This window comes from Colobus angolensis, unplaced genomic scaffold (genome assembly GCF_000951035.1).
Source record: "Colobus angolensis palliatus isolate OR3802 unplaced genomic scaffold, Cang.pa_1.0 Scaffold4, whole genome shotgun sequence".
Taxonomy (NCBI): Eukaryota; Metazoa; Chordata; class Mammalia; order Primates; family Cercopithecidae; genus Colobus; species Colobus angolensis.
In genome coordinates, this window is record NW_012117376.1 from 11,771,894 (window position 1) to 11,792,846 (window position 20,953).

General features: G+C 39.6%; 1 protein-coding gene across 1 annotated transcript in view; it reads right to left on the reverse strand.

Moving 5' to 3' along the window:
• The window catches only part of EPB41 (erythrocyte membrane protein band 4.1), a 253,110-nt gene that overhangs the window by 118,361 nt on the left and 113,796 nt on the right, over positions 1-20,953 (reverse strand). Inside the window, exons 4-5 of the mRNA XM_011955664.1 lie at positions 19,053-19,157; positions 4,350-4,392 (exon numbers count right to left, since the gene is read on the reverse strand). Of these exons, the coding sequence (XP_011811054.1) occupies positions 4,350-4,392; positions 19,053-19,157 (148 nt within the window). The remainder of the gene's footprint in view (positions 1-4,349; positions 4,393-19,052; positions 19,158-20,953) is intronic.

Sequence of the window (20,953 nt, forward strand, 5' to 3'; positions counted from 1 at the left end):
TTTTGAAATGGAGTCTTGTTCTTGTTGCCCAGGCTGGAGTGCAATGGTGTGATCTCGGCTCACTGCAACCTCCACCTCTCAGGTTCAAACAGTTCTCCTCCCTCAGCCGCCCCAGTAGCCGGGATTACAGGCGCATGCCACCACACCTGGCTAATTTTGTATTTTTAGTAGAGACGCGGTTTCACCATATTGGTCAGGCTGGTCTCAAACTCAGGTGATCTGCCTGCCTTGGCCTCCCAAAGTGCTGGGATTACAGGCGTGAGCCACTGCGCCCGGCAAATTTTCTTTTTCAACAGGGAGGAATTACAAAAATTACTTTGAGTAAGAAAAGGAAAATGCACATGATTACCTGTTACATAATTCAATTTACACAATGTTCAAAAAGATAAAACAAAACATTATATTTTTAGGTATACATTCATAGATAATAAAAAGCATTTCGAAAAATTCAAAGGAATCATTAACATAAAATTCTGGACAGTAGTGACCTCTGCAGGGAAAGAAGAGAAGGAAGAAAAAGACATGGGTTATATTTTAAGACATAATTTGTAGAAATTATGTGTCAGTAACTTACAATATATATAGAAGGTATACAGATTTCTTGCTTTTGCTCTGTACTATTCCAAAAAGGAAGAGTGATCTTTCTTTTTTTTTTTTTTTTTTTTTTTTGAGGTGGAGTCTCGCTCTGTCGCCCAGGCTGGAGTACAGTGGCCGGATCTCAGCTCACTGCAAGCTCCGCCTCCCGGGTTTACGCCATTCTCCTGCCTCAGCCTCCCGAGTAGCTGGGACTACAGGCGCCCGCCACCTCGCCCAGCTAGTTTTTTTTGTATTTTTTAGTAGAGACGGGGTTTCACCGTGTTAGCCAGGATGGTCTCGATCTCCTGACCTCGTGATCCGCCCGTCTCGGCCTCCCAAAGTGCTGGGATTACAGGCTTGAGCCACCGCGCCCGGCCTTTTTTTTTTTTTTGAGATGGAGTCTTGCACTGTCTCTCGGGCTGGAGTGCAATGGCATCATCTTGGCTCACTGCAACCTCCGCCTCCCGGGTTCAAGTGATTCTCCTGCCTCAGCCTCCTGAGTAGCTAGGATTACAGGCATGTGCCACCACGCCCGGTTAATTTTTTGTATTTTTAGTAGAGATGAGGTTTCACTATGTTGGCCAGGCTGGTCTCAAACTCCTGACCTCGTGATCCACCCTCCTTGGCCTCCCAAAGTGCTGGGATTACAGGCATGAGCCACCATGCCCATCCAGGAAGGGTGATTTTTCTTATCCAGAACCAAGAGAATAATCAAAGCTAAAAATTAAGCTAGGAGGAAGAAGAGATTGACAAACCTTAGAAAAAGGTCCAAACGGGTAAGGCTGGGTCTGAGGGAGATTTAAAAAAAAAACAGACAAAGCGATACTACAGGTATGTAAGTATGGATATATGAAAAAATATATATATAAAATGGATTGAAAGGTATCACCTCAAATTCATAACAATAGATTTCTATGGATAGGGAGAGAAGGAGATGGGACTGAGAGGAAAACAGACAAATCTTACCTGTACTGTTCTATTTTTAATAAAAAATGTTAATTCTGCAATAGATAAATGTCATTCTTCTATTTTCTGTATTTTTTGAAATACGGAAAAAATTTTATTGTTGAATATCTATAACAATTTTTTTTTCTTTTTTTTGAGACAGATTCGCTTGGTCGCCCAGGCTGGAGTGCAGTGGCATGATCTTGGCTCACTGCAAGCTCCGCGTCCCAGGTTCATGCCATTCTGCTGCCTCAGCCTCCCGAGTAGCTGGAATTACAGGTGCCTGCCACCACACTCAGCTAATTTTTGCATTTTAAGTAGAGATAGGGTTTCACCATGTTGGCCAGGCTACTGTTGAACTCCTGACCTCAGGTTATCCACCTGCCTTGGCCCCCCAAAGTGCTGGGATTACAGGTGTGAGCTACCGCGACCGGCCATATACTTGTGATTTTAAAATGTAAAATTTTTATGTGCCTAGAAAAAAATATTGCAGATTATATCAGTTTAACAGTGATTGTATCCAGAGGACAGGATTTAGAGGACTCTTACATTCTTCATGATAATTTCCTATAATGTTTAAATTTCTTACAATGGGTATATATTACCTGCGTGATTAAAAAAAAAAAAAACTTAAGGGCTGGGCATGGTGGCTCACGCCTGTAATCCCAACACTTTGGGAGGCCAAGGTGGGTGGATCACCTGAGGTCAGGGGTTCCAAACCATCCTGGCCAACATGGCGAAACCCTGTCTCTACTAAAAATAATACAAAATTAGCCGGGCATGGTGGCACATGCCTGTAATCCCAGCTACTTGGGAGGCTGAGGCAGGAGAATCGTTTGAATCTGGGAGGTGGAGGTTGCAGTGAGCCGAAATCACACCACTGTACTCCAGCCTGGGCAACAAGAACAAAACTCCGTCTCAAAACAAACAAACAAAAAACAAAAACAAAACAAACAAAAAAACTTAAAACTCCCACCTTTGCAATAAATGTCATTCTTCCCTTTGTCTTAAAAAAATGTTTACAATTTGATTCTCTATTAAAGTTTTTGTAAGGGACATGGTTTTTTTTGTTATTGTTTTTTGGGTTTTTTTCCCCCATGTTGAAGAAAGTGTTTTTATTATTCCGTAATTTTTTTTTTTTTGAGATGGAGTCTCCAGGCTGGAACGCAGTGGCACGATCTTGGCTCACTGCAGCCTCCGACTCCCTGGTTCAAGCAATTCTCCTGCCTCAGCCTCCCATGTGCCACCACATCCAGCTAATTTTTGTATTTTTAGTAGAGACAGGGTTTCACCATGTTGGCCAGGATGGTATAATTTTTTTTAACTGAAAAATATTAAGGTTCCTTTTCTTAGCAAGATTTTTTTTTAAATACCCAGGAAGATAATCCACTAGATACTCTTTTTTACTCATCATAAACTCTGTTAACTTTTTCTCCTAAAGAATCTTCTTGTATAATCATATGTTCCTAATATTTCATATTAAAAGTATTTTCATTGAAAGGAGCAAGGAGTTACATTTTTCTTATGGTGTCTCAAATATCCTAAATATTTGTTTGCTCTGACTTGCATTTTAAAACAAGCTTTTTTTTTTTTTTTTTGAGACAGAGTCTCGCTCTCTGGAGTGCAGTGGCCGGATCTCAGCTCACTGCAAGCTCCACCTCCTGGGTTCACGCCATTCTCCTGCCTCAGCCTCCTGAGTAGCTGGGACTACAGGCGCCCGCCACCTCGCCCGGCTAGTTTTTTTTTTGTATTTTTTTTTTAGTAGAGACGGGGTTTCACCGTGTTAGCCAGATGGTCTCGATCTCCTGACCTCATGATCCGCCCGTCCCGGCCTCCCAAAGTGCTGGGATTACAGGCTTGAGCCACCGTGCCTGGCCAAAACAAGCTTTTTATAGGTGGAAAGCAAACATAGAGTTATCAGTCCAAAAGAGTGTTTTGTTTCTTCACTTAAGAAAACTAAACAATTACAAACAGGGTCTAAAGAAAAACATTTCACCATAACAAAAGTGTTTTCTTCTAAGAAACAAATGAAAAGCAAAGTTTGTTTTCAGGTGAGTGTTAAAACTTACTAATCATGATAAATAACAACTATTGCACTTCCTGGAAGTTTCTTCAAAACTAAACTAAAAGGACAGGCAGTTTTAATTAGCCATTGGGCCGGGGACTGCAAAATACTAATCTATACTTTTTTCAATCCAGAAATATTTATCCCAGGACACCAGTCGGATCAGGGTGTAAAGCGGGACTATACATTAGAGTTAGAGGTAGGAGCAAAGCCAATATGTCAGAAGGGTCAGTGGCAAGCAATTCTTGTCCTTCCATTCTTTTTTTCTTCCACAGTCCTTTATACTACAGTTTAGAAGAGGACTGTTAAAAGGGATGAAAACAACCATAAAGAGGAAAACATAAAATTTTAATGCAATAGTTCAGAACAATTTAAAAGGAATAGGACACGGCAGCAAACTCCTAGAAAGCAACTGCAGTTTCAGTCACTACCATTTTAAGAACTGACTCCCATATCCTTTTTCTTTTCTAATCTTTGTTCTTTTCCACCTTCTGTTACTCTCAACTCTTTCTATCTTCCCCAACTTTGCCCAGTTGTAAAAAAAAAAATCAATAAAATCTGACCTACATCTCAATAGTATCCACCTCTGCTATATTTTTCTATTATGGAATCTCCTCCTTCCAGGAGAAGGCTTTATCTCGATTTCAAAGCAATCTGCAGTAGTCAGGATTCTAAAGTGACTGACTCACAGCCAGAAATGCTTGGAAATCCTCTGACCTACTAAAAGAAAGAAAGAACTATAAAAAGAGTTATATCCACTTACCACGAACCTGCTTTTTTATTTCTTTGGCAGAATCCAGCCACGTCTGTAAAAAGGAGAAAAGGCATTCACACAGAGCTCCAAAACACATAAACAACAGGGTACTGGAAGCTGGATCACTGACTATCTTCAAATAGTGCCTCCAGATCAGCCTGCATTTCCTTTGATAGTCTTTGCATTAATTTCACAAAGCATAGTGATTTTGAGCAGACAAAAAGGAACCCTGACATTTGGGCTGAATATTAGCTCCACTACTTCCTGGCTGAGTGACTTTAGGAAATCTGTACCTCAGCTTCCTCATCTATAAAATGAGATATTGGTAGTACTGCCTACTTCATAGTGTTACTGTGAAGATAAAATGAGTTAATACATGTAAATACATTAGTAAACAGCAAAAGCTAAGTAAGCTTTGGTTATTTATATTAGTGTATAAAGACTAGTAGATAGCTATAACCAGAATTAATTGACAGCATCCACATTTTATTTTCTTCTCCAACCCTGACCTTTGGTCACCTTCAAGTTTTTTCTTTTCTTTTTTTGAGAAGGAGTCTCGCTCTGTCACCCTAGCTAGAGTGCACTGGCACAATCTCAGCTCACTGCAACCTCTGCCTTGCAGATTCAAGCAATTCTCCTGACTCAGCCTCCCAAGTAGCTGGGATTATAGGCGCTCGCCACCACGCCTGGCTAATTTTTGTATTTTTAGTACAGATGGGGTTTTGCCAAACATGTTGGCCAGGCTGGTCTCAAATTCTTTTTTTTCTTCTTTTTTTTTTTTTTGAGTCAGTGCTTCACTCTTATCACCCAGGCTGGAGTGCAATGGTACAATCTCGATCTCAGCCCACGGCAACTTCTGCCTCCCAGGTTCAAGTGATTCTCCTGCCTCCACCTCCCGAGTAGCTGGGATTACAGGTGCGTGCCACCATGCCCAGATAATTTTTGTATTTTAAGTAGAGATGACGTTTCACCATGTTGGTCAGGCTGGTCTCCAACTCCTGACCTCAGGTGACCCGCCCGGCTCGGCCTCCCAAAGTGCTGGGATTATAGGCATGAGCCACTGTGCCTGGCCAAAGTTTTCTGTATCAGCACAGTATTCAGTACATGGCTTGTGCCCAGTTTACTGAATGAATAAATATTTTGTTTTCCCGAACTACTCTTGCCCACGCCAATGTTGTCCTTCACTGTTCTCCCACTCCACTTAGAATCAGCACACCACTAGGCTAGGGCTCCTCAACCCATGGTGGACCATGCAAAATAAGGGCACTGGAAAAGAACCTCACCATTAACATTGTTCATAGATCCCTCTGAGAAATGTTTAAAGACAGAAATTTCTAAATTTCTAGAAATGTTTAAAACATTTTAGTGGAATATAAGATACATATCAAAAAGTACATAAAACATAAGTATAAAGATCAATAAAATATCAATGTGAACATACAAGAATTATAACATTACTACCACCTCAGGAACCCCTTTCTTGCCTCTTCCTAATCCCTCCCCTTCCCTTATCCAAAGATTTAAAATTGAATTTTAGTGACATTTTATTTATTTATTTAGATAGGATCTCGCTCTGTGGCCCAGGCTGGAGTTTAGTGATGCAGTCTTGGTTCTCTGCAACCTCCACCTCCCAGGTTCAAGTAATTCTCCTGCCTCAGCCTCCCGAGTAGCTGGGATTACAGGCAACCACCACCATGGCTGGCTTATTTTTTTGTATATTTAGTAGAGATGGGGTTTCACCATGTTGGCCAGGCTGGTCTCAAACTCCTGATCTCAAGTGATCTGCTCACCTCGGCCTCCCAAAGTGCTGAGATTACAGGTGTCAGCCCCCACACCCAGAGACAGTGGTATTTAGAAAAAAGGAGTAAGGTGTCCCCCTCCTCACCCTCTACCAACAAGGGCAGAGCATATGGTGACCATACCATTTGCCCTACTGAAGGAATGGGCTTGAACACCACATTTCTTAAATTGATTATATACTACTTTGACTATTATATAATCATTACAACAGACAATAAACGTAAGAGGACTAGTTTTCTTTTATACTCCCACCATAATTAAACCAGAACATTAATATACATAAATAAATGCCACATAGTATTAAATTGTTCTAAGGTATAAAAATAAGCACATACTTGCTTAAGCCCTGTCAGAAAGGGGTGACCTGGGTGTTTTCTCCTTAGTCTTTCATTTAGACTAAAGAAAGTTTAAAAAAAGTTGCTGTATTTTCAAAGGCAAAGAAAGACTTTAAAAGCATCAACTGAGTTTCATGAAACCTCTGAGAACCCTGGTTTACACCACGCCATCCAGAACTACTACCACTTTTTACCACTTTGGAGTAGATATTTCTTACCATAGAGGACTCCATGTTTTCCATTATTTTAAGAGAATCTCCCTAGGTAAGCTGAAGCTGCCAAGTTCCTTCCAGGGATTCTATGAGCCATTCTGAGTCTGTGCTAGAATTTCTACTAACTTGACATAGGGAAGGCAAATCCAGTTTTATGTCAATCATATAAAGACTGCAAGGTATAAGCTACTATGTAGAATAAATTGTTATTGCTTCAATTATCTACACCTCCAAATCAAAATAAAAAACAAAATCTTCTGGAGATAATAAAAATCAATGTGTACAAGAACAGGTACTTTTATGCTTGAATTCCTAGCATTTGAGTTAGCCAACAAATATTTGAGGAATGCTTCCATGTGCTAGGCACTGTGGTTACAAAAAAAAAAAAAAGAAAGAAAGAAAGATTGAAAACTAGCACTGGTCCTCAGGGAGCTGTCATTCTAATCAGGAGGCAAAAAGAGAACAATCAGTTTGTTCGAGGTGTGATAATTACAATGATAAAAATATGTGCTAGTGCTATGCTAGAGCACAGGGTATTCTGAGAGCACAGAGGACATGCACCAGAATGGTTTAAAAGTCAGTTAGGAAATGTTTCTTAATTGAATGTCTGGGGGATCTAAATGGAGTCTGGAAGGACAAATGAGTTAGCCAGGCAAAGAAGAAAAGGAAGTAATTAGAAAGGCACAAAAGTATAAAAGTGACTGCAATACACCTGAGTTGTTGCATATGGTTCAGCATAGCTGGACCATAGAGGCAAAGAGGAGAGATGTAAAACTGAAAAGAACAGTAAGGACCAGATATGGAGGGAGATTATTCCATGCTAAGAACTTAGATTTTATCAAGTTCTTAGCAAGCAGGAGTCATAGAAGGATTTAAAATAAAGGAGTGACATCAATTAGAGAAAGCATGATTGTAGCCAGGGGGACCAAAAAAGGCACTGTTGTTCAGAGTGATAACTGTGGTCCAGCAGAGGATAATGGTTAAGGGTACAGGCTTTGAAGTCACACAGTCTTGAATTTCAATCCTGCCTCACCCTCTCTACTATTTAGCAGCTGTGTAACTTTATATAAGACAGTGTTTCTGAGCCTCAATTTTCTCATATGTATAATTGGGATAAAACTATCATCCTCACAGAGTTATTGTGGGTTAAATTATTTGATGTATACTAAAAGCACATAGCCAGTATTCAATAAATGGTACTGATATTGATAATCAAAAGGGTCTGATGGGATAAAGTCTATGGGACAGAGGAAAAAAAATTAGGAGTTAAAGCTATTAGGATTTGTGACTAAGTAAGTGGGATGTAGGGGAAGGGTGGGCTCATGATGAGAGCTGGTAAGGTATAGTGGTAAAGAATAATTCTCAAGTTGCTGGCTTGGGCAACTGGGTGGATGTGGCACTATTCACTAAAACAGGAAATAAAGGAAAATGAACAAATGTTACAAAGAAGAAAAAATAGCAACAAGAAACAACCTACATGTACATCAAACAGCTGAATGAATAAATTGTAGAATAATTTAAATAGGTATATGTTTAAAGTATCTTTGGAAATCCAAGTGGAATATTTCAAGAGAAAGCTGTATAAGCAGGTCTGGCACTCAGAAAATAAATTTGGGCCAGATATACATTTGGACACCTTCCTCATGTAGGTGGTAGATGAACCCATTAAAGAAGATTTAAAAATCACCCAAGGAGTATGTATTAGAGTGAAAATAAAGGGGAACACTTGGGGAACCCTTACATTTAAGGGATAGAGAGAGAACAAAGAGCTGAGAAGTAAATTGAGGAGAAGAGACTACAGTGGTAGGAGAAAGACAGGAAAGGCTGGTATCACAGTATCTAAAGGAATAGGAAGTTTCAAGGAGGGAGTAATTAAGATCATCAATACTGCAAAACGGACAAGTAACATGAGGATAAAAAATGTCAGATTTATCTTGGTAAGAGCAGTTTCAGCAGAGCAATAAGGGAAGAAATCAAAATACAATGAGTTACATCAAGTGCAAATGAGAACATGGCACAGCTGAAACTTTCGCTCATTACTCGTGAGAGTGTAAACTGGTAAAACCACCACAGAAAACTGTTCGATAGTATCACTAAAGCTGAACATATGCCTTCTCGAAAATCCGTCAGTCTCACACCTAGGAACATGTCCAACAGAAACGGTTATGGTAAGATGTATACCAAAGGGCACCTGTAAGAATGTTCCTAGCAGAAATATTCATAAAAGCCCCAAACTGTAAACAAGCCAAATGTCTATCAGTAGTAGAGTACATAAAGTGTGGTGCAGTCAAACAATGAAATATTATATTACACAGTAACGAGGCCAGGAGGCTGAAGCAGGAGGATCGTTTGAGCCAGGGAGGTGGAGGTTGCAGTGAGTCAGCATTGTACCACTGCACTCCAGCCTGGACAACGAGACTCTGTCTCAAAAAAAAAAAAAAATTATACAGTAATGAAAATGAACTATTGCTATTTAAAACAGCATGAATGAATCTCAAAAACATCATAATGAATGAAACCAAAGAAACCTGACCTAAGAGAAGACACTGTATGACTTTATTTATGCAAAGTATAAAAACAGGCAAAAGTGATTGATGGTGCTAGACATCAGGATGAAGTAACTTTTTTTTTTTTTTTTTTTTATTTTTTATTTTGTGATAGGATCTCACTCTGTTACCCAGGTTGGAGTGCAGTGGCACAATCTCGGCTCACTGCAACCTCCACCTCTCCGACTCAAGCAATCCTCCCACCTCTGCCTCCTGAGTAGCTGGGACCACAGGTGCTCACCACCACACTTGGCTAATTTTTTTGTATTTGTAGAGACAGAGTTTCACTATGTCGCCCAGGCAGGAGGAAGAAGTTACTTTTGACGGGGAGTGGGGAGGAGTAACAACAGATAAAGGGTTGGAGGTAGTGACTGGAAGGGACACAATAGGGGATTTTAGAGTTCTGGTAATGTTCATTTTTCTTATCTTGGGGGCGTTTACAAAGATGTGTTCACTTTTTAAAAATTCTCTGGCCAGGTGCAATGGCTTATGCCTGTAATCCCAGCACTTTGGGAAGTCGAGGCGAGCGGATCACGAGGTCAGGAGATCAAGACTATCACGGCTAACACGGTGAAGCCCCATCTCTACTAAAAACACAAAAAATTAGCTGGGCGTGGTGGTGGGCGCCTGTAGTCCCAGATACTTGGGAGGCTGAGGCAGGAGAACAGCGTGAACCCGGGAGGCAGAGCTTGCAGTGAGCCAAGATCGAGCCACTGCACTCTAGGCTGAGCAACAGAGCAAGACTCCATCTCAAAAAAAAAAAAAAATTATTTGGGATATATGTGTATGATTTACACCTCTCTTGTGTTATGTTAAACTAATATGCAGTAAGGAAATAGAGAATAATATATGTAAACCAATTTCTCACAGAGTATGGTTACAGCATGGAAGAAAGGGTTAGAGCTACAGAAAAAAAAGCAGGATCTTCAGATGTCCCCTAAAATAGCAATTCTGAATAATCTAGTTCTATCTGAATATTTTCAGTGGTATGGATTCTTTTTGAAGAGTCTATTTTATCAATCATATCTCGAGAATTAAATATATTAACATTTTAAGCAGAATTTAAGCTTGTGCATTAAAAAGAATTACATTCCTTCTCTGGCTTAAAAAACAAGTTTCCAAATAATATAGAGATGAAGAGCAGCAATATCCTGATACAGATACTCATTCATTCAACTGAAGTATTACCTGTCTCCCATGGGTTCTTCTTTCAAAACACCTTCTCACAAGTGGTTTCTTCTACTTGAAATACTCTCTCCCTATTTCTTCATCTGGAAGATTCCTGACTGTCTCTTATAACTCATATCTGTTATTACCTTCTCCAGAAAAACGCTTCTGACTCCCCATCTATGTGGGTGTCCATCTTACTGCTATTGCCGAGTCAGTTTGGGAGCTCCATGAGGAAAAAGACTGTCTTTTATAGCTCTGCCCAGCACAAGGCAGATACTATCTGAACAACAAATGTTTATGAATGAATGAACAAAGAATAGATGAATGATGCTACTGAAGTAAACCAGGATAGATTATTAATAAAGTTTCAACTAGAGAGATGGCATTTAAAGAGGTAAAATGAATAGGAGCAGATATAGTTTGGATGTGTATCCCCACCCAAATCTCATGTCAAATTGTAATCCCTAGTGTTGGAGGTGGTGCTTGGTGGGAGATGACTGGATCATGGGGGCAGATTTCCCCCTTTGGTGTTGTTCTCGTGATAACAGTTCTCACAAGATCTGGTTGTTTCAAAGTATGTAGCATCCCACCCCCTCTTCCTCCTGCTCTGGCCACGTATAAGACGTGCCAGCTTCCCCTTAGTCTTCTGCCTTGATTCTAAGTTTCCTAAGGCTTCTCCAGAAACTGATGCCACCATGCTTCCTGTACAGCCTGCAGAACCATGAGCCAATTAAACCTTTTTTCTTTGTAAATTACCTAGTCAGGTATTTCTTTATAGCAGTGCAAGAATAGACTAACACAGGAGCCTTTCATATCTTTTGCAGCATTTACAACCTTAGGTCATAATGTTTTAAAAAAAGAACTCCATTTCCTGAGTTAGTCATCAACTACCCTTACATGGAGGTCCTAAAACCCCCACACATACACATAAGAGATCTATACAAATCCTTGTCTTTTGAGGTAAAAGACTTTTCTACAGCTCCAGAAGTCTACCTGTCTTAACTCAAGGAATAACAATTATCTATGCTGCTGTTAGGATGTTGACTTCAAATCACTGCTCCAAGATATGTTACAGAAACTCTAGAGCACAGGTAATTCTAGGTCTCATTCTTTAAGTACTAAGCTAACACACAAATAATAATAATAATAATAATAATAAACAAAAAACTACATTTAAATTCACTAGAAGTGTTGACCCAAATCTCTATAGCAAAAGACAAGATCACAAATGCAGCCTCTCTACTCTGAAAGTATATTTACAAAATTCCCCTTCATCTTTCTAATTTGCCAGAAAATAAAGACACAACCGTGACTGTCACTTGCCTTCAAGGCCAGACATGAATCAATGAGAAACAATCAATCCTTTCAGATGACTATAAACTAAATTACTCATACTCTTGACTTAATAGTCACTCCACTGGTGGTTGCTCTTTGCCCATGAAGGTGAGCAAAAGACTTCTGGTTTGACTGACGATCTTTTCAGAGCTGATTATCTGACTCTAAAGGTAAGAAAATTCATCGACACAGAAAATGGATGGAAAAAGACAACGACTACATACTATTGAATTGAATGTAGTCCTAATTTAAAATTCTCATTATTGACCAGAAGAGCACAATTTTTCTGCTTACAGATGAAATTTGGAGGAAGGGGGAATTAATGTAAGTGACTTTTCTCCCAAGGAAAAAGTCCTTGATTCATTAGTAAATAATTCTAAGCAGGAATAAAATATAGAAAGCAACTATTTAACTGACAATTTTGATTCATAGTGGCAACAAATCTCTCACAGAGCTATAGAAGTTTGCTTCTGGGCTGAGCACAGTGGCTCATGCCTGTAATCCCAGCTCTTTGCGAGGCCGAGGCAGGTGGATCACCTGAGGTCAAGAGTTCAAGACCAGTCTGACCAACACGGTGAAACCCTGTCTCTACTAAAAATACAAAAATTAGCTGGGTGTGGTGGTGGGTGCCTGTAATCCCAGCTATGTGGGAGGCTGAGGCATGAGAATCGCTGGAATCTAGGAGTTGGAGGTTGCAGTGAGCCAAGATGGTACCACTGCACTCCAGCCTGAAAAAAAAAGAAGTTTGCTTCTTACTGCTTTTCCACTTATCCTGCCAGACCCTAGCAACAGGCCCATTATCATGCAGTGAGTAGGAAAAGTGAACAAGTAAGCCACTCCATATGAGGGAAAACTTTCCTCCCTGCTAAATGTACTCAACTGTCTACAAACAAAGCACAAAGTTGTTAATGACAGAAGTTACATATACAAAGGACAAATCTTTACATACACAAAAAGAAGACACCAGAGAATGGAAAGAAAACAGTTCTCTCTCACTGTATTATGGCTCACATTTTTTTCTACAACATAAACTAATTCTGTAGAGGAAACAAAAAAACTACAGGTGAAATGTAAAATCAAGGAAAGGAGTAAAAAGCTAAATAAGAAAATAACTTAGGAAGGGGCAGCAGGCAAGGAGCTACAGGAGTAAACTGACTATGCAACTAGAGGATGTCACTCTGCCTTTATGTGCTTCAGTTTCCTCATCTGTAAAATGGGAGGGTGAGCCCCCAAAGCGTGTATAGCTCTATTACCTTCTGTATTTTCAGAATGGCAGAAAACTTAGATGACCATGATTTACTATGAACTTTATGGATTCAATCATTTAACAAGTATCTGTGTACTTCTAGAGAGGGTCTTATCTAGAAATTTGGCTTGACAGTACATATACATGGAATGATAGTGTTAAACAAAAATTATGGAAGGCCATTGTTTTGGTCTAAGCTTCTTCACTGGCTCCAACAGATCAGGCCAAACCAAAATGGAGTCACTCACACTAAATACCACATAATCAAACTGAAACCTAAAGGAAGTGGGTAGATGCTAAATAGACCAGTTTTTTCTGAAAACAGGAGATTCCAATCTACCTGAGTCAGTTTAACAAGGAAGCCCTCTCTGCTTTAGCGTTTAGAAGAAAAGTAACGACATAAACTAATCAGCTTTTTCCTATTATTTGGTTTCCTTATTCCTACCTTACAAAACCCACTGTTCTGCCATTGCTTATTGGGAGCCCTCATTCTATTTTGTAGAATGGAGGCTGCCTAATACTTGAATCACAAATAAAAGCCAATTAGATCTTTAACTAAATTTGTGGTGATTTTATTTTTTTCTAATAGATAAAATAAAGCCATATAGTCTTGCTAAATACAATCAATTTTAAGTAAAAGATACACTGTTCTTTTGTACATCCTAAGAAAAGAACAGGTAGAATATTCAACCCGAAGGATGCTCCAGAATGCATCTCTAGATTACAACACACAAATCTTTTCTTTTAAAGTCAAGGCCTTGACTAATTGGTAATTTCATTTGAAAATAATAATAGTATCTTTTTTTTTTGGGGGGGGGGCGGGGGGATATAGGGTCTTGTCCCTATCACCCAGGCAAGTGCAGTGGTGTACTCATGGCTCACTGCAGCCTCGACTTCCCAGGCTCAGGTTATCCTCCCACCTCAACCTACCGAGTAGCTGGGACTAGAGGTATGCACCACCACACTCAGTTAATTTTTTCAGTTTTGGTAGAGACAGGGTTTCACTAGTCTCAAACTCCTGGGCTCAAGTGATCTGCCTGCCTCTACATCCCAAAGTGCTGGGATTACAGGTATGAGCTACCATGCCCAGCCAATAATACTATCATAATAATAATGATAATACCTTATTTTTATTGAATGCTTACTATGTGTCAGGCATGATTCTACATGCTTTCATATAGATTATCTCATTATCATTCTCATTTTACCAATGGGAAAACAGGACAAGTAACTTACCTAACTTGCAACTAGTATGTGGCAAAGCTATTCTCTCAAGTGTAACAATGTGTCTCACTTTTTCAATAAACATTTGTTGAAGGCCTACCACATTAAGGCCAGGCAATATGCTAAATAACATTCTTTAGGAAATCAGTCTGGTAAAAAATAGACGTGGGCCCAGAATAATAGATGAAAATCAACCCACACCAAGATATGTAATTGTGAACTCTCAACTTCGTAAGGACAAGAAAAAAGAAAAGATCATACTCACTTGATTGTGTAAAGGAGGAGGGAGAGGAACAAAAGTCATATAAAAGATCAAAAATCAAAATGGCTCTGGCCCTTTCAAGAGCAACACTGGAAACTAGAAGACAATGAAGCAATGCCTTCAAAATTCTGAAGGCAAATAATTTCAAGCCTAAAATCCTATACCCAACAAAATTCACAATCAAATGTGAAGGCAGAATAAAGCCATCTTTTCAGACATGTAATGTCTCAAAAACAATTGCATCCCATGTACCATTTCTGAGGAGTAGCACTCTATCAAAACACAAGGAAAAGCAAGGATAAAGGAAACAGGAATAACATCACAGGAAAGAGGCAAAGCACATCTGCAGGATGATAGTGATGGGAGATACCCGGGACAGCTGTGTACAAAACAGACCGTGATACCCATCTAGACTAGACAACTGTGACTTAAGAGACAACTGTGACTTAAGAGACAGCATTATTTATTTATTTATTTATTTATTTATTTATTTATTTTGAGACAGGGTCTCACTCTGTTGCCCCAGCTGGAGTGCAAAGGCATGACCTTGGCTCCCTGCAACCTCTGCCTCCTGGGTTCAAGTGATTCTCATGCCTCAGCCTCCCGAGTAGATGGGATTACAGGATTGTGCCACCATGCCTGGCTAATTTTTGTATTTTCAATAGAAATGGGGTTTCACAATATTGGCCAGGCTGGTCGTGAACTCAGGAGATCCACCCAGTTCAGCCTCCCAAAGTGCTGAGATTACAGGCATGAGCCACCGCACCCAGCCAAGAGACAGCATATTAAGGAAGGCCTGCCATCACTAAGGTGTTTTTGCTACTGTATTGACCCTTTAAGTTGACAATCCTAAGGTAAATCTTCCCCAGATTCATTTTTGTACAAGATTTACCCAGGCCATGTGCTAATGAAGTTCTTACTTTCCCTTCCATGCTCTGCTTCTGAGATCAGCTAAGGACTCTTGTTTTAATAAAACAAAACAAAACTCTGTTTTGACTTACTTCTGAGCTGGAGGTTGACCATAATAAACTTAGAAGCATAAAATATAGAGTAGCCCATTCCCTTTGATGATGTTCCCGCTGGATGTCCTATAAGAACCTGGTCCATACAGACCTGCCGATGCCCTGACTATGACAAGGCCTGTATTTCCCAGGATTCCCTTGCCCATTGACTTCCCAAGTAGGGGCTCTTATAAACTATCAGGGAAGTTGAAGCCAGATTATGATTCAGAGGTACCAACTTTTCTTTTCCAAAAATACTTACCAAGGACAATAATGCACTTTTCTGACACAGCCAGGTTTGTACTTTGTTATTAAGGTTTTATATTAAGCACTTTTAACAACACTTTACACCTAAATATATAAGTGAACATAAATAAAGCAATTTAACATTTGCTCTTTAAAAACTAATTACAGTCGGGTGCAGTGACTCACGCCTGTAATCCCAGCACTTTGGGAGGCCAAGGCGGGTGAATTGCCTGAGGTCAGGAGTTCAAGACCAGCCTGGCCAACATGGTGAAACCCCCATCTCTACTAAAAATACAAAAAATTAGCCAGGCATGGTGGTGCATGCCTGTAATCTCAGCTACTTGGGAGGCTGAGGCAGGAGAATCACTTGAGCCCAGGAGGTGGAGATTTCAGTGAGCACAGATCACGCCATTGCACTCTAGCCTGGGTGACAAGAGTGAAGCTCCGTCTCAAACAAACAAAAACTAATTACAATAGTGGCAAGGCACAGTGGGCCATGCCTGTAATTTAGCACCTTTGGGAGGCTGAGGCAGGAGGATTGCTTGAGCCCAGGAGTTCAAGACCAGCCTGAGCAACATAGTGAGGCCCTGTCTCTACAAAATATAAAAATTTAAAAATTGGCCAAGCATGGTGGTGCGTGCCTGTGGTCCCAGCTACTCGGAAGACGGAAGTGGGAGGATCGCTTGAGCGTGGAAAGCAGAAACTGCAGTGAGCAAGATCGCACCACTTCACTCTAGCACAGGCAACAGAGTGAGACCCTGTCTCAAAAAAAAAAAGTGAAAACCACTATAAAGAAAATAAACTTGGTGACAGGACAGAATATAAATTCCAGTAATGGTGAAAATTTTTCAGTGTAACTGAAAATTTTTGTCCCAACATGGGCCCTAGAAGCTCAACTGTAAGCGGAAATTATTTCTTCTGCTGAATGGCTTTAGATGAGTCAGCTTCTAGAAATGTAAGTATGCTTGGATCACACAAAAAAATATTTCCAGCCATATTTTGTAGATGTAGGTACTCGGTGACTTTACATACCAAATTAAAGGATTGTTAATTACTCTCAAATCAATTTTGGTTGTTTTTTCCCCCACAATGTAACTATTCAATTTCTGGGAATCAAAATTATCTCGCTGAGCTTACAGAAAACACTTTTCAGAGTATTTCCCTTGATTCATGGGAGAATTTTCTTTTTTTTTTTTTTTTGAGACAGAGTCTCGCTCTGTCGCCCAGGCTGGAGTGCAGTAGCGCAATCTCGGCTCACTGCAAGCTCCGCCTCCCGGCTCATGCCATTCTCCTGCCTCAGCCTCTGGAGCTGGGACTCTGTAGCTGGGACTACAGGCGCCCGCCACCGCTCCCGCCACCTCCCCCGGCTAATTTTTGTATTTTTAGTAGAGACGGAGTTTCACCGGGTTAGCCAGCATGGTCTCAATCTCCTGACCTCGTGATCCGCCCACCTCAGCCTCCCAAAGTGCTGGGATTACAGGCGTGAACCAATGCACCCGGCCAATTCGTGGGAGAATTTTCTAGCTCACAGTTGTAGAAAGTTTTTCACTGTAGTTTTGAGGGCCCTGTTTTGTTTTGAAATTAACTTCGGTGTTCCCTTACTAGTGGGAAATAGTGGTTTCAATTAAGGCTAGAATTTTTTAAATTATTCATTGAAAAATTATAGTATATATTTATGGGGCAGAAAGTGATGTTATGATTTTTTTAATACTATGTGAAATGATTAAATCAAATTAATCAAACTATCCATCATTTCAAATATTTGACCTTGTGATGAGAACATTTGAGATTTACTCTCTTCATGATATTGAAATGTACAGTACTCAAATATTAGCTATATTTACCAGTACAAGCTAGTTTGGGCCTTGAGGGAGACAAAGTAAAGGTTAAGTCTTTAAAGAATAATATTAACCTAGTGCTCAAACACAGTTCTGTTTGAGTTAGTAGTCATTCATAGAAGGAACAAATTTTTGTAAACTACTAGGTATATTCTACAAATAGACTTTGTTTAGGCAAAGGATAATTCCATGTCTTCTAGTTTGCATTATCAAACTCACACAACCTAATCTACAGTTTGCAGACATTAAAGGCTGCTGCCCTTCAACTTTTCTTAATACACTTAAATTATCTTGGAGAAAGGATGAACTTAAATGGCTTAAATTCAGTGTCTACAAGACTCCAGGATCCCTCACTTTACACCCACCCCCCAACCTGGCCATATACGTCTCCAGATTCATCTGTTACTCTATTCCTCATACCCTGTGTTCACCTAGGCTAGATGGCTTTCAGTTCCTGAAATGTCACTCTCTCAACTCCAGTTTTTACACAAGCCATTCTCTCTCCACCTCACTTGCCCATTTTATCCTTCAGGTCTCTCTCAGCTAAGGCATCACCTCCCCAGAGGAGACTTCCCGGGCCATACTCTCCCCTGACAACCTGTATTTCCTTTTGTATAGTGCTCATCAAACCAGTAATTAATGTTATCTACATAATAAACTGGAAGTTCCAGAGGGCAGGGACTATGTCTACCTTATTCACAGCTGCATCCATATCACCTAGTACAGCACCTGCAAATACTTGTTAAACTGGACTAAAGCTTTCATCATTAGATTTATGTTAAATATTTGCAATTTTCAATTAATTGGCCCAGGAAATAATTCAAGTATTCTGAAGTGAAATACCTGACTTTAAACCTTTCTTCCCTTCTCCAAGTCCTTAACCTTTCTTCACTCCTCCAAGTCCTTAACCTTTCTTCCCTCCTCCAAGTCCTTAACCTTTCTTCCCTCCTCCAAGTCCATTCTTTTACTTCCTTCAAAAGTTAACAACTGGTTTCCTTTTAGGTTGGAGGAAATGTCAGATTCATTGTTATGACTGTTTCAATAATATTGGGATTTTACTCTGTTTCATAATGTTGCTTTCAAATTATAATTATAATTATATTTAATTATATGTCATTATAATATTAATAACAGATCATCCATTCAACAAATATTTGTTATAAACCTCCCATGCATTAAATACAATACCAATTGCATAATATATTAAGTTATTGACATCTACAGTACTTGCTAATCAGTGCATCATACCTCTTTCCTTGCCTTTTAAAAACATATAATATATACTTTATTTCAATGATGAAAGAATACACCAGCAATGGTCTTTTCTTTAAAATGTTAATTCTAGAAGAAAAACAGCAGGAAAATCTAAGAAATAAGAGTAGACAGTAATAACTCTAAGAATACTGGCTTAGAGAAGCAGGTATAAATACATTCTTAACAACAAAAGAATTAAAACAATTTTTTTGTCAGCTTCTTAAATTCAAGCAGTCTCCTCACCTTAGAGGTTGCGTTATCCCAAATGGCTAGACCAAAATAGTCTTCTTCCAAAAGATTGAGATGCTCACATACTCGTTTAAGCAAATCTTGTCCCTTAGCATGTTTCTGCAAAGATATACGTGTCTTAGTTGAGTTCAGGTTTCTTCTTCTTTTATTTTTTTCCCAGAAGAGATGGGGATTCACTCTGTTGCCCAGGCTGGAGTGCAGTGGCCTGATCATAGCTCACTGCAGCCTCAACCTCCTGGGCTCAATGATCTTCCCGCCTCAACCTCCAGAGTAGCTGGAACTACAGATATGCACCACCATGCCTAATTTTAAAAATTTTTTGTAGAGACAGTCTGATTACGTTGCCTAGGCTGGTTTTGAACTCCCGGGCTCAAGTGATCCCCCTGCCTCAGCCTTCCAGTGTGCTGGGATTACAGGTATGAGCCACTGCACCTGGCCTGAGGTTTCTTCTTATTTCTATACCCTTCATGAAATAAAATAAAATGTCACTTTCCAATTTCTTCTTTTATCTTTGGTTACCAACAAACTTTCAGGTGGCTACATAGTTTAAGCAGAAATGATGATTTATAAAATTCCTGCTCTTCAATTTGTCAGTTTACATATGTAATACACATATATTAGATTGGAAATTGTGTCACAAATCAAAGTAAAATTCTACCTTCCTTCCATCTCATATTCCCCATCTCCATCCTACACATCACATTCTTTATTTTTGGTGCAATATTTCCTATAGCATGCTATGAGCAACTCTCAGTTACTGTGACTACTTAAATTACTGAATCAACTGTCCAGAGTGACATTTAATTGTAGCTATGGAAATCATTAGACTGTATCATTTTCAGACCAAATGTCCCAAAGAAAATAAACTATGCCTCAATTCCCTACAATATCTTTCAGAAAAATGAATAAAGTAAAATTCTAGATAGCCAACAGACACTACCTGTTGGAGTGGCTCCTTCAGTGGTGCTAGGAATCATTTTCTTAACGTTTCTTAACCTAGAAAGTCAAACCACTTCCAAATTTGGGTTATTTTACTCCTTTTTTTTTTTTTGAGGCGGAGTCTCGCTGTGTCGCCCGGACTGGAGTGCAGTGGCCAGATCTCAGCTCACTGCAAGCTCCGCCTCCTGGGTTTACGCCATTCTCCTGCCTCAGCCTCCCGAGTCGCTGGGACTACAGGCGCCCGCCACCTCGCCCGGCTAGTTTTTGTATTTTTAGTAGAGACGGGGTTTCACCGTGTTAGCCAGGATGGTCTCGATCTCCTGACCTCGTGATCCGCCCATCTCGGCCTCCCAAAGTGCTGGGATTACAGGCTTGAGCCACCGCGCCCGGCCGATTTTACTCCTATTTATAGGAAGAAAATATCCTAACTTAAAGACTGAGATTTAGTCAGAAAGTCCTGGCTCCTCCATTTACTAGCTAAACAAGCTGAGTAGATTCAATTAACTTTTCTGAGCATTAGTTTACTCAGCTGTGAAATGATAAGAATATTTACACTCATCCTACCTCGTTATTGGAATTATTTAAAAATAATCAAATATGTGAATGTCTTCTGAGAAATACATATGAAAATACTTCAAAAAATTAGAATCATTTTTTGGGCAAACATATATGACATGTCCTCCTCTCAGTGAGATGAGTTATTTTTAATGACTATTAATAATTCACATAAATGTTCATCCATTGTCAGTTTTAACTCATCTATATCAAATCATTTTCTTCTTTTTTCTCCCATGTTTTCATTCTAAATGACAGAAGAAGATTTGAAAATGCTTCATGTATGTTCCCTAATCCCTTACTCATAATTCTAAAATCCAAATGGATTTTTGAAATCCAAATTTGGACTTGAACTGTATAGAGGCTATTTATAATCTTCATTCATCCATCTTAGAATGAAT